The sequence below is a fragment of the Triturus cristatus genome, chromosome 7 (assembly GCF_964204655.1).
Source record: "Triturus cristatus chromosome 7, aTriCri1.1, whole genome shotgun sequence".
In the NCBI taxonomy this organism is placed as follows: Eukaryota; Metazoa; Chordata; class Amphibia; order Caudata; family Salamandridae; genus Triturus; species Triturus cristatus.
The window spans coordinates 1,549,004,222-1,549,022,194 of NC_140590.1; the positions used below are offsets into that span (position 1 = coordinate 1,549,004,222).

Here is a 17,973-nt window from a genome sequence, read left to right on the forward strand (position 1 = left end):
TATTGATGAGGTAGGTCTGTTTGTGACCCACTACGAATCACTATTTGGGGATAGGGGTAAATGACCCCTTTGTACATTAGTTACAGTGATTACCAAATACTGATTCGCAAAAATTTCTATTTGGTAATCGCTATTACTATTGTTCAAACATTTAGCCCTATATTTTCTTCTTATTCCACTCACCCCCCTTTAGAAACCACTTAATCATGTGGTCCCTTAGTAGATGCAACACTTGATAGATTTTTATTCGCTCTGCTTGTGTATTAGCACATTCAAGTATTGGAAAGGTAAATTGATAATGCCAGACACCATTTAGGAAAAAGGCTTTATTGTAACTATTATTGACATTTTTATGACTTAAACACTAACATTAAATTGTTCATCAATGAACCATCACATTGTTTCTGAACAAAATTTACAGACAGTAAATGTTCATGTATAAGTATTTTTTTACTACAAATTGGTCTTCAACTAAAGCCAGAAATGGCATTCCACTTACTATAGTCTTGATATGTACAGTGCAGTCTACATCGAAGTTTGCTAACTAACAACGTCACACTCTTCATAATGAAAGACATTCTGGCAAAAATAACAGTATCTAGATTGTATTAATGTGAGCTTACAATTGAGGGATTAGATCAAGTAAAGAGTTTTGTGTCTTATATTTTAATTGTATTGGCAGTATTGTCTGGATCGCTTAAGGAGGTTAGTGCCAGTGATATCAAGATTTGTTGTCAGTATAAGCATCAATGATATTTGAATGCGCTTTGCAAATTATTATTGATGGAATTACCAATAGTAACCAAGAAAACAACATTACATTGAGCAACAAATTCAAATACTTCAAACAGCTTTTTACTTTCAGCACATTCAAATGCTGATGATACAGGTCTTTTTAAGCTTTCTGATCAATAACATTGACAAATTTAAATGCTGCTGTCACAGACCTGCTTATGAAATTAGGCCTCACATCTATTCAAATCAAATAATGAATGTTCCGTTTTGTAATACAATACATCTCTACATTTAAATCAATGTGTAGAATGCAAATCCGGTCTATACAATATTCAATATAAAATATTAAATACTTCTGTTGCGACCTCAGACTTTCTCAAATTGTGAGGCCATGGCATTGTTTGTCATCATGTCTTTCTTATCAAGCTGCATGACAACCTTGATGTCAACAAAAAAAATCTAGTGTCACTTTACAAAGTTAAAATGAAGACATTATCTAAGAAGTTGACAATAATATTGGAATACAAATCTGTCTCACAAACAACTAAGTTATGTGTAAAAGTATGACATCTAGGAAAAATGTAAACTTTTTGGCAGTAAGCAGCTTACACAAATGTCTGTTGAGACCTCTTCCATTTCATTCATTTTCATTATAAATATGAAACTAATGGACTTTGCTAGGGCAGAAAAGACTGGAGGAAGAAAATATGCAAATATTTATACAATTCTTTCCTTAGATACAGATTTTCTAATTTGGGGTGGTTTAATGCAACATGAACAATGGGTTTACTAAAATAATTCCAATAATTTACCATATTCTGCCAAACAATTAAAAACAAAAACTTTTCTGGACTTTGTTAATATCATGATGACCTGAGTAGATCCAGCATTTTCTTTGCTCAATGAATATTCATAAATCCCCAGAAAAAAAATCTAAGTGTGCATGGGACCTAGTAGTGCACTTTGATATTGTTGTGTGGCTAGTTTAACAATATTTTAAATAGAGAAACATTAATAATTGAAAGTGATTTTTTTAAAACAAGCTGATTTTGAAACCATGAAGTTAACTTGGAGTTGGAATTATAGCTTGGGAGATGTGTGTGCTTTTTGTTTGTCAATGAAGCAAACTTTAGTGTCATATTTTGTGCATTTTTAATAGAGGTGTCGAGCTAGAGAATGTAATATTTTGCTGTTAATTATCATTTAAAAAAATGCAGAAAGGTTGGGGCCCGTCTTAAGATCAAACTTAACAAACAGCTTATTACGGGTATAGTATTTTATGTGCCACAATACACTATATGCACCCTTTAAGGTTACACATTTAGCCTCATAATCTGATTCTTCAGTAGCATAGCTCATTGCAAGAGGGTCTGCTTCAATAGCCTGCTGGGTGCAAATTTATATATTTTCTGTAATTCCAGATGAACATGTGAAAATCCACTGTATGTCTTATTTCCCAGTACTGTGAAAAGTCTACATGGATGTTCACTGGCATATAATTTACAGAATTGCCAAAGCAATGTGAATTTGTATGCTAAAATACATAAGCCCACATTTATTGAGAGGTTTGAGTACATGTATTGAGATGTATGTGTGTCTTTGTACACATATATATGTATATACCAGATTTAAAGGTGCACAATCATGATGGTAAGTGAAGGTTCACTGGAAAGAAGATTCAGGCAAAGGAGAAAGTCTGTAAATGATGATGAGCTTTGTCACCTATGTTGTGTATATGTTTGTCTTTCTCCATATGTACATAAACTATATTTGCGTGTACAGATTTGTGAGCATGTCACATACTGCAATGAAAGGATTGTGGTGATAATATTAACCACAAAATTGAAAGTCACAAGGTTTGTATAGTTACCACAACACTGAGAGGTCAATGAATGAACATAATCTTTCATCAGCAGTTACTAAAGTTCAATATTATTCACTTTTCTCATTTTTTCAAATTGTTTAATGGCTGAATATCTGCAATTCACAGGAATAGATTCAACTCCAGAAACACAATTTAGTTTCTATCAATGAATAGTTTGCAAGCATTGATCAATATTAAACAAAATAAATCACTGCGCATTACATATATGTATATGCATGTATAGAAATAAGTAAGCTAGATATGAATAGGACCAGAATGTCTGTTAGTGGTGAAACATCAGTAAGTAACTAAACATGAAATTAAATTATGTACAACAAAAAAAATACATTATTGCTTTCATAGCCTATCACAATGATTCACTTTATAAAAAATAGAAAGAGTGCAGAATTTTGAAGAAAACAGTTGAATACTTTTATTGGTAAGTCACACATTCCTTCAACAAAGACTTTGCTAAAAGACATTTAAACTAGTCTATTTAATAATGTTCTAGAATTTTACTTAAACAGGAACTTTGTTCCAAATATAGTATATACATATGATACCCTCTGTGAAAATTAAATCTGATATTTTGCTTAAAAATATATCAACACAATTAACAAAGAAAATGCAGCAAATCTTTAAATAACAAATCATAAAAATATTTTATTTGGTGATGATAAAATATTCCAAATAATTATTGTAAATATACCCACATAATATATAGATAAGGAAATATGTGTAAGGAGTATATCAAAATGACATGTTAGTGTAGACAGGACAATGAGTTTGTGTGTAATGTTTTGTTCCCCGTACAACTTTAACATTCCTTGATCAGACAGCCAACTGACCATAGCTGTGACAAGAGTCCAATGATTTAACTACATTTGTGAAAGAAGACTTCAATGGAGGTAAACAGTGCATTTTCTTGGACATTGTCTAGCATTATTGTTTCTACAGAAGGAATTAAAAATAGCTTATATAATTTTTCACATTTTTTTCAGCTAACCTTTAATATTTGCAAAGAGTTGTTGATCAGTAGCCACTTATAATGGATTCAAAAATGTCTAAATGATTACATGTATGTTTGCTAACAATTTAATTGACTCAAAATTATTTTCCCAGTTTAAAGAAAACATACGGAATATTGTGGATTATTGAAGCAGTATGGAAATAGACTTTTAGAAAGCTAAGCTAAATTTTAACTTTAGAAGAATTTTAATGCCTATGTAGAAAAAATGTGCCTTGACTGAGGTTCCTGCTGGACTCTGAGTATATTAGATAGAAAAATGTTCACCCTTTTACTTGCCTATAATCAGACTTCAAGCACAGAGCTCTCAAAAATATATCTGAAACACTAATTTCCTAAGGGTGAGCAGGTCAATTGGGCCCTAGTGTCATTAACATACCTCACCTGAAGAGGCAGCCTTTGATCAAGAAGTGTAATCCCAGAATCAGGACACTCTTGGAGAAACACAAGCACTTTACTTTAAAATGTGTTTTAATGAAACAAAAGTGTTAAATATTTCGCATATGAATCGATTTCTCTCTCATTTAGATGTATATTGTCTTACAAAACTTCCTTTTTGGCATATTGACCTGTATCAGCTTACAACATTGCTTTACATAATATAATAATATGGCACAATTGGATTGAGACCTATAAATATTTCATATTCTAAACCATGTCTATGCTCAATTAACTGAAATGTAGACTGATAGATTGCTTAAGAAAAAAACTGCAGTTTAAAAGAGATTTGGAATCCTCAAGGGATGTCATATTATTTCGTATTCCTTTTCAATGTCATTAGTTTAATATTTAATTATTATTTGATAAAGTATATTATTCAGTATTAATAAATCTATATGCGTTCTACATGTATGGTAAAATATTGCCTACTGAGCACTAATCTCTAAGAGTAATATGTTTAAATAATCTGCATGGTTCTCAATCAATGGAATACAGTGCTAGAATATGTGGAACCTCCTTAATATAAGCTCATTATCAGGGAGTTTAATATGTGGTTATGAACTGCTCATGTGCTCTGTGCTGAAAAGCTTTTCAATATGTGTTTCCTCTGCTTCTCATGAATTTTTAACTAGGCATTGAAAAAATATTTGCTTATTATTGTTAGATGAAGTGCTAAATTGTTGCTATTTTTAGGGAAACAGATTACATTTGTTGCCTTTTTTGGACTTATATAAAGCCATTACCCACATGACCCCTGCACAAGGGCTGAGTAAAAAGAGATACAATGGAAGAAATTAAAATAAGGCTGAGGGATCTTTTAATAAAACATATAAGTGACAAGCAACCAGGCAAACTGAGTGTAAACCAAAGCTTGCCACAAGCCACGTAAAAAAGAGTTTAATTTCAAAATAAACTAAGAAATCATTTGCTGACAGGAGGCAGATATGATGTAAGTTCCTCAAATTCACATTTGAATAAAAGAAAAGGCCAAGTATTATATGTTTGAAGCGTGAAACTCTGTGTTCAAGTGTAATAATTATCTAGAAATAGATTTCGCTGTCCTAACGAAAACCTCAAATAGGGTAGAAGTTGAAACGTGAATCATACGCTTGTTGAGCAAAATTATTGGGTGGTGTTACTAACCTAATATGACACTACAAGGCCAACACATTAGTGGTAAATATCTAATACCCTAACTTACTCCACACCTGCTACGGTTTTGAACATAAATATGCAAATGTAGAGTAAATGGGACCTCAATAGAGATTTAATAAGGCCTTGAGTTGCAGCTTTCACAACTGACTATATGCTTTTTAGAGAGACATATGACGGGGAATGGTGACAATAAAAGCACATTGCATTTGCATTTCTGAACTTAAAATCAGCCAGTAAATCTAATTAGTCTCTCTTACCCTCCTTATGCACCTTTGACTGTAGCCTGAGCCCTCACATTAGGTGAGGGACAATCATTAGCATGATTGACTTGCTTTAAAGTCAGTAATGCTACATGAGTGTAACATACATGCTTTTCTAAATGGAACACAACTTTTATTGAACCAGCATGCCTTAGGCTTTCCTACATTTATATTTATATGTACTTAAATTCATACTGAGATCAAATATACTTGCCGGACACCAAAAAGTACATCTCACATGCAAACAAGCAAAGTTACCCTTTAGAGTGATGAATGCCTCTATTGGTCTTGTTGGTTATGTAGTGTAGCATCAGACAATGCTACACTAGTCTGGCTGCAAGTTGGTCAAATGTGAGGAGGCTTTCCATTTGTGGATATGTGGGTAGACTTCCTCATGCAAATGAGCTATAACAAACTATTCTACAGTGCTACTTTGGAGGATCTGCTTCTACTTGAAACAAAGCCATTTAAGGGGTCTCTTTGTTCTGGATTATACATCAGCATTTAATGCAAAGTGGATTCATAGCTTTGAACATTGTCTAGGATGCTTTTACGTCAGAAGCACAATTGTAATGGCTGCCTAGTCCTAATCCTCATTGCTTGAAATTAAATAATTAATGTGTTAAGGTATAGGTTTTAAATCTTCTTTCAGACTGATCCACTTTTTTAAAACTGTTCTACTGTGCTTTTTATGAAGAGGATACTGACATAGTCTATATTATGTGGAAGGCTATTTATGCAGCTGCTAAATTGGAATTCACGCACCCAGCACCTAAATACTCTAAAAGATTGCACATTGCAATGGGTGCAGTGAGTTAACATAACATCAATATAAATACCATAGCATTTATTTAATAATTATATATGGTTAACTAATATATTATTGGACACATGTTTTAATCAGTCTGCAAATAAGTATTTTAAAGACAGCATACACTGGTTATTGATGAACATCTAATGTTTAGAACAATTATTCTGAACATTTATTAGAAATAAAGTATTATTAAACTGTATTTAAATATATTTTACTTTTCAATAGCATAATCCAAATATATAAACTTTCTATAAATGGCAATTAAAGAGGTCCTGAGACAATAATTGTCACAAAATGGCATTACCTTTAAGCTCCCAAGCATGGAACAATTTTCTATTAAAATTAGATGTCAAACCACATTACCATAAACTAGAGTAAGATGCATGATGTGGTTGATGATATCGTCAATGGCACATTTAAGCCTTACACAATGGTTCAATTTTTCGATTGCTAAAAACTTCTTTTGGATATCACACACATTTGCACCGCTGAACAAAGGCTAACCTACTGATCTATGTCACCAACTATTCCCATTTCAAGATAACATTGACATTTTCTAACACAAATATGCAGTACCCAGTCCCTCAAAGAATTTGGAAGAGAGGTAAGCGCATTTAACATTTTAATTATGTATTGTCTCATGCCTTCATGCCATAATTTGCCTTATAAATTCTTTTTAAAGTTTTAGGTAGGTTTAATACATTCATTTTAGCAACTTTTCGAGAAGTAAAACTGTGTTCTCAGAAGAATTTTCAACATGCACATACACTAGCCAGTGGCCATCTCTTGTATCTGTACTTGCTGGCACTAGAGACATATCCGCTTCTTCGGTCTTTGGTATGGTACAATGTGGATAGTATTGCCCCATACAGTACAGCTGTGCCAAGTTGGCAGAGGTCTACATGTATTGTAATCACCTGCTGCCAAGATAATTCTGTACACAAAGCCAGAATATATGAGACCAACCCATGCATATGAATAGGGCAAATCTCCTAAAATTAAAAAAGTGAATGATCATTTCAGAGCGCAAATCAAAATGAAGCTACACTCTGAGCAAATCACCACCGAACATACTAAGATCTGGACTGATGTATTTAAAACAGAGCTGCTTTGAAAACATAAATATGTTTCAGTATTATTTTTGACGAAAACTGCAGTGGATACCTTGAAATGATCCTTTCAAAATAGTGCATTTTATGTGTTAGCTCTAAGTCAATGCTGTTCTAAATTCATTAGCATGTTAGCAGCATTTATAGTATCTTCTGATCACAGGAGGTGCTGTAGAAAAGGCAAAAAGGCAATGCTTATGACATTGGCTTAAATTTGCCTAGAACTGCTGCATTGTACATGTACCACAAAAAGCACCGTCCCACTTTTAAGGCATGCACTGCAGGGCCTAGGGTATACATAAACCATGGGCAATTCTACGAGATTATCTTTGCTCTGTATTAGCCCAACTACTTGTAAAGTTGATCAATTTCCAGATGAGTCGATCCAATAAGATGACTCCTCATAAGGTAAATATTTAAACTTGAAAGTCTTAACACCATTATGTCAAAAGAACATGCAGATGGATGTGAGTGAGCTATAAACGCTACTATGGGACTCTTTGTCTACATCTTAGTTCATGGCTTCAGTGCATTTCCAATCATTTTACAGTCAATAAAGACTTCCTAGTTATCATTAGCTACTCTAATTCAAATATATTTGCGTACACACGAAGGATGCTTCAAAATAGCATTGACCCAAGTATTAAAGACACTTCCTGGTAATTTGGCACAGTTTCAACACAGTATCTAACTCAATTTGCAACTAATAAAACATTCTTCAAATATTTTTTGCAGTTCTTTCTTAGATGATATCGAACAAAATATGTAGGTACTGTGGGTTTTTTATACCATTTTTGCTCTCACCTCATTGGTGTAGTAGATAATTCAGGCAACAATGCCAGGCGCTTCTATAGAAATTCCTAGTAGAAAGTTTAGAAAATACTTTCCTTTTCAGAAAAGATGCTGAAACTTTCTAAGATGATCAAGGATTCATGTCTACATATGACACCAAGTGATGCAAACTTAGAGGTATATATGTATGAATTCACATATAGTACGTTGTGCACCAGGGCACTCTCATACTTGGACTGAGGGAAACATCATCACCCTCCTTTGTCTGTCAAAGGTCAACCTCAATCTCATTTTCCAGTCACAGAGGAATTGATCAAACATGCAATTGTACTCTCGAGGTCAGAGATCTGGCCATTGTAACCTTGACAGAGTGCTTAAAAAAGAAGTCCATTCTTTGCTCATTAGGATCTGTCACAGCACGGTCCAACAGCGCTTTCTAAAGAAAGCTGTGAAGACTCTCGCATAAGTGGTCCTGTGGATGGTTCAACCATTGAAGATGCTGGGAATAACTTGTACCAGCCTATCACTACATTTGATAAGTCCAATTCTTCTAACAGGATCCTGGCAACTCCCATGAAATGTTTACGCTCCATTCGTCCATAGTTACCCCACACCATTACCTGAAACATAAGAGAACATTATACTGATTAAGAGTGTTTTACAGGTGCACATTTTTACAGTGTAGATCCATATTTAGGATCCAATTAGAGCCAGCAAGAAATTTGAAACACATATCTATGGACAAAACCACTGGTAAGTAATGACAATAATACCACTTTGTCCCACCTCTTTGTCAAAGAAGTTTGCAATAAAATCATATGGAGGATAAACACATCGATTCAGTCATAAAAACACCTTTATACTTGATGCAAAATCCATGCAATATAAATGTAATGTGTCAAACTTGTCACTTATAATATAAACTTTAATATGTAATAAATGTGGCATGCAACGCCAAGGTTACTGCACTGCGAGAGGTAAGCCTGGGACATGGGTGAACGTATGGGGCCCCTGGAACGCCTACCGCGGGGGAATCTGTACCCCGCCGTTATTGCCCGATCCATCACCGGCCCCATCCCCTTAGCCAGTCTATCTCCCCGGTCCCGGGCACTGAGTCCACCTAATCCCAGTCTTGCCCTTTTTCCCCCCCTTGCTACTCCTATGGATTGGTAGGGTCCCCCTGCTAGGGGAGCACATGCTGCTGTTTCCGATTGTGGGTTGCCTTGTGGATTTGTTCTTGTGTTGTTATTTATATTAAAATGAAACCGTTATGTGTGCTCGGATGGTGTGGCTACCACCGCTTCTAACTCCTGTGCATTTCCCTTCGCCGCGGCATGGGCGCTATTGTTTGTATCCAATGCTCCTCTTGCTTGCTAGCGGCCGGCCTGAAGGTTGTAGGCCCATCTCTGTATATTTTTTTAATTTTGTAATAAACGGTTTCAAAAAAAAAAAAAAAGGTTACTGCACTGTAAAGATTCCATATAAGAGCTACAATGCCTCCGAGATGTAACTCTCTTCAGCAGAGGGAGTCATAATCCTTCATGGTCATTCGCTACAGAGATAGCAGGCACAATCTACCTGCTAAGGGTGGAGATGGAAGGTTCTAAATGTTTTGCCAACTGAGCATAAAGAAGCAAGGACAATCCAGACAGCCCTTCCCAGAAAGGGAAGATGAAATAGTCAAAAAGAAGTTGACCTGGGTACAAACAAGAAGGAGAATGTGCTGGTTTAAGAGGAAATGGTCCTTACATTTGGCAGAAAAAAACTACCAAGAAGGATCGGCCATTCATGATTAAATTAAGATGTGGATAACTATACAGAAGAATTCTCAGTTCTCCAAGTAGCTGATGTCCCTAAGAACTTTGGTAGATAGGATCTTCACTGACCCCTCTTCCAGATGTTTAAATGAGAATTATTGCAGTGTTTCTTTTAAAAAAAGGAGGATCCCACAAAAAGACAACAAAAGGAACTTTAGATTTTGAATGGTGTTACTTATTTTTTAGGCAATTGGCAACGTAATGTAAAAGGGTGTTGCTTTGCTTGACATCCTGGGCATGGGTGATGAGATAAGTTTAACTAAGGAGAACTGACCACTGTTAAAAGTGGGCTTAGAGGGTGTGTCCGAGATGGTGCCAGTGTAGGATCTGCTTCTTGAAGCACTAATGCACCCGACAGTCCACGAGTGGCTCAGAGTCTCTTAAATGAAGCATGGTGGCCAGAACCAGATAAGACCGATCACCAAGCTACACTAGCAGCTGGAAACCATCTGACAAGCAAATGGAGCTCTGTCTGGCAGTGCGTGCCTCGCCTGGCAGCTTGCTCCACAAGATGGCGGCTGGCACACGCAGCCCTGTGGAGTCCCGCTGACACTGGCAAGTGGCCCACGGAAGTGTACGAAGGCTGTGAATGGTGCATCGCTGGATTTGTCCTGCATCTCTTGTGCCTGGCTGAGAGCTTATGTAAGGCTGTCGAGGCAGCGAGCGACACTCGGGCTGAACAGGCTCTGCCCGAAGTGACAGTGAACTTGCGCAGTTGCGGCCCTTAAATACACCAGAGGCCTAGCGCAACAGGGGAGACCGGGAGCCCAAACCCACTTGGGAAGGTGGTTCTGCAAGGGTTGCAGGACCCTGAGTATTATGAAGCTACGCAACCAAACCTCCTTACTGCTGTGCCTAAGTGGATGGCGCCTGGGGGTGTCTGCATGAGCCCACGCATCCGGCCGCTAATTGTTCTGGGAGGCCAACAATAAAGAAGGGTCAATAAGCCCTGCAGCGACTAACATGAGATGACTGGTATAGTCTTTTGGGTTGATAGTCCATGACTGGGGCAGGCCCCTGGGTCTCCTTGCTGGAGGGTCAGAAAGCACCTTGCTCACATTTAGATTATGGGTGTCATCCCCCCCTGCTGGAGAACACCTCTATGGCTGGGACACACTAGATCGATGCCTCTCCCTGCTCCGCCTTCTCCACGACCTTGAGAGGTACAACATATACAAGCCTCTGACAAAGCCTCTTATTGCTACTTATCTGCAGATACCGCTACATGTCTGACCCCATGGCAGCATTATTGGGACATAGAGAGTACAACCCACCCCAGGACCAAGCCACACTGCGTACCCACAACTCCCTACTCTCATAGAGCCAGCTTGAAGTCTGCCTGGCAGCTGATACCCATGGAGACTTGTTGTCTAAATTCGCCTCCAGGAGCACCGACTGTACCAGAGACCATGGATACCCAAATCGGTCCCTGCCCGCAACATCCCAGAGGGACCATACGAAGGGGGATGCCCCGGTTACCCGTGCTCTATGGAAACACTCTTCCTCACTCTACATGACGACATCTTAGTCCTGAAACAGGAAGTAGCCCAATACATCAAGGACATCCATCGCAAATTGGATGACATGGGCCATCGGGTTGCCAATGTTGAACAAGGCAGCAATGTCAGAGAGGAGGATTTGAAAGCATGCCAACATCAAATGCTCGAACTCCAGGATCAGGAGGCAGACCTCAGCTACCACCAAGAAGATTGGTAGAAAATATCCCTTGGAGCCAATATCCGTATCAAAGGGGTTCCATCACAGGCAGACTCTGGCAAACTACAAGAACACGTATTCAATCTTTTCTATCACATAATACTGGTGAATTCAGACAAAGAAATCATATTTGACCACAAAATACGGGCCAGCTACCCCTCCGCAGCCCCTGGGACACTACAAGATATTTTGACATGCTTTCATAGCTATCGACAAAACAACATGACAATGGCCGCAATATAAGACAGGGGATCAATTGCCTTTGAGGGCTCAAAAATATGGCATACCAAGATCTCTCCTACACCACACTCCAAAGAAGCAGAGTCTTGAAGCCAGCCAACACCTTTCTCAGGGAGAAATGGATCATATACAAGTGAAGTTATTTGTTCCGGCTCACATTCGCTTGGCAGGGAGAGACATACATTGTCCGCACCTTGGGAGGGGCAAACTCGATCTTGGGCCTTGAGCAGGAGAGATATCTCTGGCACTGCAGCAGAGACACTTTCACTCTTCCTTGGACAACTTGGAAATATGGCACAAGCCCTAAACAAGGAAGAAAACTGGCACTCCACCGCTGAGAGCCATCAAGAACGTTCGGCTCTCCTACAGCAACTACATAAGTGGGAACAGTCTCCAGATCCTGTCACAGATTGACACTGGCTACCAAACTACCCTTTCACTGAACTGACTGGGAAGTGATGTCTACAAAGTCTTGCCAAGCAGAAACACCTACCGCATTTCTGGAGGGACCTCACTCTGTGAACTGACGATTGGGCCTCCCTACGGGCCATCCATCTAACCCATCTTTGAACCCTGGGAGCGGCGGAGCTCCCGCTCATCACCTCCTCTCCGCGACGGATTTCTCCCAGTGAAATGGTCCCCATTCATACGATGTATTGGTCTGCAAAAGCTGGAGAGGTTAACTCCCCTAGTTTGTTAGTTTTCCACTCACCACGGTACTCCCACTCTCTGTTGACATGCTACTCTCTCAATGATGATCCATCAACCTCATCACCTCCCATGGGACCCATCACAGATATTGCAATGGAAGAAGAAATAGTCTGCATACTTCCTACCTCACAGCTATGTTTAAGGCACTGATTCTCATTGTCCATGGTCACAACGCTCTTGCGAAATTCCTAGCCCTCTTGGCGATGCTGAAGGACTCTCAATGTGATTTGTGTCTTTTGCAAGAGACTCACCTTCTCCAACGGGATTGAGGCTGGTTGAAATCCAAATAGTTCGACAGAAACTATTTCTCCTCCGGAAAGAAATCAGGCATAGAGATGTTCTTCACGATCCATTTTCAAGGACAGGTACTCCAAGTGCATTCTGAACTAACTGTCCACCTTCTCACCTTAGGGATCTCACTTCACACTCGTAACTTCACAGTGGCCTGCATCTACATCCCCAACAACCACTAGGAAACCTTTCTACTGAAGGTTTCGGAACCCCACCACAAAGGACTACAGCTTTGTTTCTACTGCACATCAATCATATGCAAGAATAGATTTATGCCTGATTACCTATTCTCTTTTACCATTAGTCACACAAGCAGATATAGGTGTAGCACCCCTATCGGACCACACCCAAATCTCAACTACCCTGCATTTACCCATTCACTGTGCACGCTTCCTTATATGGCGCCTCAACCCCAAACTACTAGCCTATGCACCCACGGTCACAGAAATCAGTGACACGATACAGACTTATTTTGACACCATTGACAACCCCCACACTTCAATTGCAATACTAGAGGATGTTCTGAAGTCAGTAGTTAGAGGGTTTCTTATAGCAGTGGCTGCAAACCTCAAAAAGGATAGTCTCAATGCTAGAAGACCAGGTGAGGACTTCCTATAGACAAACAGGTTCACACTAGACATGGCAGCAACTCACACTGGCCAGGAAACAACTCAAATCAAAACCAAAGGGGATGATGGACGGAGTGTTGAACATTGCAAGCACTCACGCCCAGTCAACTGATCTGGGTTTAATCCATCATCATTCTTTAGCTCACTCTGCCACTCTAGTTCAGACATAGCCATATGCAAATCAGTCTGACCCTGTGCCTCATGGGAACAGTCCAGCCCAAACTGCCAAGCCATGTCTTCCCTGGACCGGAAAAAAGCATCCTGGGACCGGTTTCTGGCTAATCAGCCGTCATCAACCAGGCTAGCTTGAATCCAGTGGCAAAGTGAGCAAGGGACCCACATCTGGGCATACCCTGCCAACTCAGGGTGAACAAAACAAAACCAAAGGGGATGATGCACAGAGTGTTGAACATTGCAAGCACTCACCCCCAGTCAACTGACCTGGGTTTAATCCATCATCATTCTTTAGCTCACTCTGCCACCCCAGTTCAGACATGGCCATATGCAAATCAGTCTGACCCTGTGCCTCATGGGAACAGTCTAGCCCGAACTGCCAAGCCATGTCTTCCCTGGACCGGAAACAAGCATCCTGGGATCAGTTTCTGGCTAATCAGCCGTCATCAGCCAGGCTAGCTTGAATCCAGTGGCAAAGTGAGCCAGGACCCACGTCTGGGCATACCCTGCCAACTTAGGGCGAATAAAGCAAAACCAAAGGGGATGATGGACGGAGTGAGTGCTTGCATACCAACTCTAGACCTTAACAACACCCTAGCTAACAACACATCCCACCTTAAAATCGTCTTGCACCTTAACACCACCAATACACAGACTATCCCCCCTCACCCCGCACTACCACCCCCACCATCCCCCCACACCATTACTCCCAGCACCCCACTCACACCCCTTAGCCTAGCCATCAACCATCCTCTTAGCACCACTCATCTCCCCTATTCCTACTCCTTCCCCACCATCAACACTAATCATTCGGATCTTACCCCACATATAACCACCACCTCCCATCAGCCTGACATCCCCACTGCCCCCTCTATCCTCACCTACACCACTACAGATCCTGACCTAGCCAACTTTCAGTCCCCTCTTCATCCAGTTTCTTCATTCCCCCTCCATTGACATACACACAGAAAGAGCTCAACGAGCCCGACCACGACTTCCCCTTAAACGGCACTAAAGGCGCAACAACTCCTCCTGCACCCACAGTCCAACCAACTAATATGGCCATTCTCACCCCAGACGTGATATTATCAGCCCATCAGCAAGTCAAAGCTGACATCCAAACCCTTCACGACTTGATTATACAGCAACCCAAGCTCACACGCACTAAACAGGAATACAGATCTTTCCCACACATCAAGAACTCTAGTTGCACCCAACATCTACTCGTAAGCTCCCAAGATCATGTGTCCCCAAGATGGAGCACAGTGCCTTACCTCAATTCCTTATCCCGCCCAATCAGGATGAAAAACCCTTTATCTGCTAAAGAATTAGGGGCCCTACTTCGCTCTTACGAGCTATCTCACCTCCCACATAACTCTGTGTATCCAATTAACTCACATACAGATTCACTAATCCAGTCTATCCCGATCAACACACACAGAGCCACTAGACACAACTCCAGAGGCATAGTTGAAAATAACCTCACGAGAATCCCCCTCACAATCGAACCCACCTTAGTATCCAACAAGACACGGCAAAAATGTATTCTCCTAAACTGCAGGTCCGCATCTAGACATGCAGCCGATATAGCTGACCTGCTACTCTCTAACAAACCAGACATTCTAATCCTGACAGAAACATGGTTAAATGAAGCATCTACCTCCTACATGGACATTCTGCTACCCCCTAACTATGACATCACCAGACTAGACAGAATGGATAGGCCAGGTGGTGGGATAGCCTACATACATCAGAACAATCTAACAGTGACCAACTCTAATGCCCCCGCTTTATCCTCCTGTGAATACCTTTGTTTAAACATCGCTAATAATAACAAACACATATGTACCTTTCACACATTCTATCACCCTCCTGGAGATAACCTCACACTGGATATTCTAGCATCAAATGATGGCCAACATAATAAGCAAATATTCCTGGGGGACTTCAACCTTCACTGGGATGACCAGAACGACCCAGGGGTAAACAGCCTCAAAGCTTTCCTCTCAGACCTTAATCTTAACCAAATATGTAACAGCCCAACACACGACAAAGGCGCAACCCTTGACCTAGTAATTTCAAAAAGTGGACTCCACACAGCTCGACTCGATACTCCCCTGCGATTGGTCTGACCATCACGTCATTACATTCCAAGTCATGGAATCGGTTAAGCGACTTCCAACACAACCCCTGAGAACAAAGATCTGGAAGAGAAACCTGAAAAACATCGGCTCCGACCTTCTAGCATCCTCTAATTCAAACTTACTATGTCCCCTAGAAGGCCTAGCCGATGTCCAAGGGCTGACCAATTATTACTTTCACTCCATGAACAACCTACTGGACAAAATAGCCCCGCTTCAATTGAAAAGAACTACTACAAAAGACTCAAAACCTTGGTATGATGGTAGGCTAAATGAAGACAGACGCTCACTTAGAGTAATTGAACGACGCTGGAGATCCGCACCCTCAGCTGATCACCTCAAGCTACTAAGAACCACCAGAAACTCCTACTTTAGAAAGATCAGAAAATCTAAAATCGACTCCTTCAGGATTCACCTAGACCAAGCCAAGAACCGTCCCAAAAAGCTATTCGATCTAATCAAAGCACAAACCAAGAGCGCACCCATTCACCCCAAGGCTATACCTGACACTCTACCCAATTGTGAGGAATTTGCCACCTTCTTCTTCACTTCAAAAACAGAATCCATAAAAACAGACCTACTCAAGGACCTCTTATTCCTCTCGGACATGCAAAAGAACTCATCACAGCCCCTGGCAGGTGCCCAAGCTAACTACTCCACAAAATTCAACCTCAAAAAACAACGCAACTTGGTCCTACTTCAACACCTACAGTGAAGATACCATACTAAAGACGCTAACTGCTCTGAAACCCTCCAACCACTTCACAGACCCACTTCCTGCTAACTACTTAAAAGACTTCATTCCTCTGTTACTACCTCTCTGGACCAAGATTATAAATACCTCCCTTGTTCATGGATCCATACCAGACATCCTGAAAACAGGTCAGGTATCCCCTATCCTAAAGAAACCAACAGCTGACCCTTCGGAATTAAATAACTATTGTCTGATATCCAACAAACCTATGCTAGCCAAACTCTTGGAAAAAATGTGTTAACATGCAGCTGAACAGCCACATCGAACAATTCAACCTGCTTAACCAATTTCAATCAGGCTTCCGAGCAGGTCACAGTAATGAATCAGCCATGACACACATAATTGCCGACGCTCTAAAAATCCTGGACCAAAACGAAGCCTGTTTACTAATCTTACTCGACCTGTCATCAGCATTTGACACCATCAAACACGGCAACTTGCTAGAGCTCCTGAAACATAGAATGGGATTGTCTGGAGCCGTATTTAACTGGTTCGCCTCTTTCCTCCAAAATAGATCTCAAAGGTTCAAGGTCAATCAATCCCTGTCCAACCCCATGCCAGTCACATAAGGAGTTCTGCAAGGCTCCTCCCTCTCACCCACTCTTTTCAACCTTTTCATGGAACCACTCACCGAACTTCTCAGTCTCTCCAAGATTCACTTCCATATGTATGCAGACAACACCCAAATCTACATCAAGATCCACTCACTTGAAGACATCAAATCTCTCAGCACCACTCTACAAGAAACCCAAACATGGCTGCTAGAAAACCATTTGAAACTAAACTCCCTCAAAACGGAGTTCCTCTTAATCGCTCCATCTAACAAAACATCCACTATCCTGGACTGGATGAAGCACCTAACAGCTCTCAAAGGACAACCTCTCGTTGTCGAATCAGCAAAATTGTTAGGTGTGAACAGTAACCTAAAGATGCAGAAGCATATCAGCGATTCCACAAAAGGAGCTAACTTCCACATGAAGACCTTGCGAAAACTGAAACCCTTCCTGCCAGCTTACGATTTCAAACAAGCAGTTCAAGCCCTAGTAATCCCAAGAGTGGAATATGGGGCTGTAACCTTATGCGGCCTCCCAAGGTCGTCGACAGCCCCGCTAAGAGCCGCTATCAACTCAGCTGCGGGACTCATCACGGGCTCAAAAAGAACCTCTGACATCTCTCCAGACCTTAGAGCCCTCAACTGGCTACCGTTTGAAGCTAGAATTCATCTGAAAATCGCATGCATGACACACAAGGCCCTACACCACAATTCTCCACACTACCTAGCTCAGAAACTGGTGCTCTCTGC

At 40.4% G+C, this 17,973-nt stretch overlaps 1 protein-coding gene across 1 annotated transcript in view; it reads right to left on the reverse strand.

Moving 5' to 3' along the window:
- Window positions 1–341: 341 nt before the first annotated feature.
- Window positions 342–17,973, reverse strand: part of RIMS4 (regulating synaptic membrane exocytosis 4) — a 478,826-nt gene continuing 461,194 nt past the window's right edge. The window contains exon 7 of the mRNA XM_085619343.1: window positions 342–8,817. Within this exon, the coding sequence (XP_085475469.1) occupies window positions 8,599–8,817 (219 nt within the window). The 3' untranslated portion in view covers window positions 342–8,598. The remainder of the gene's footprint in view (window positions 8,818–17,973) is intronic.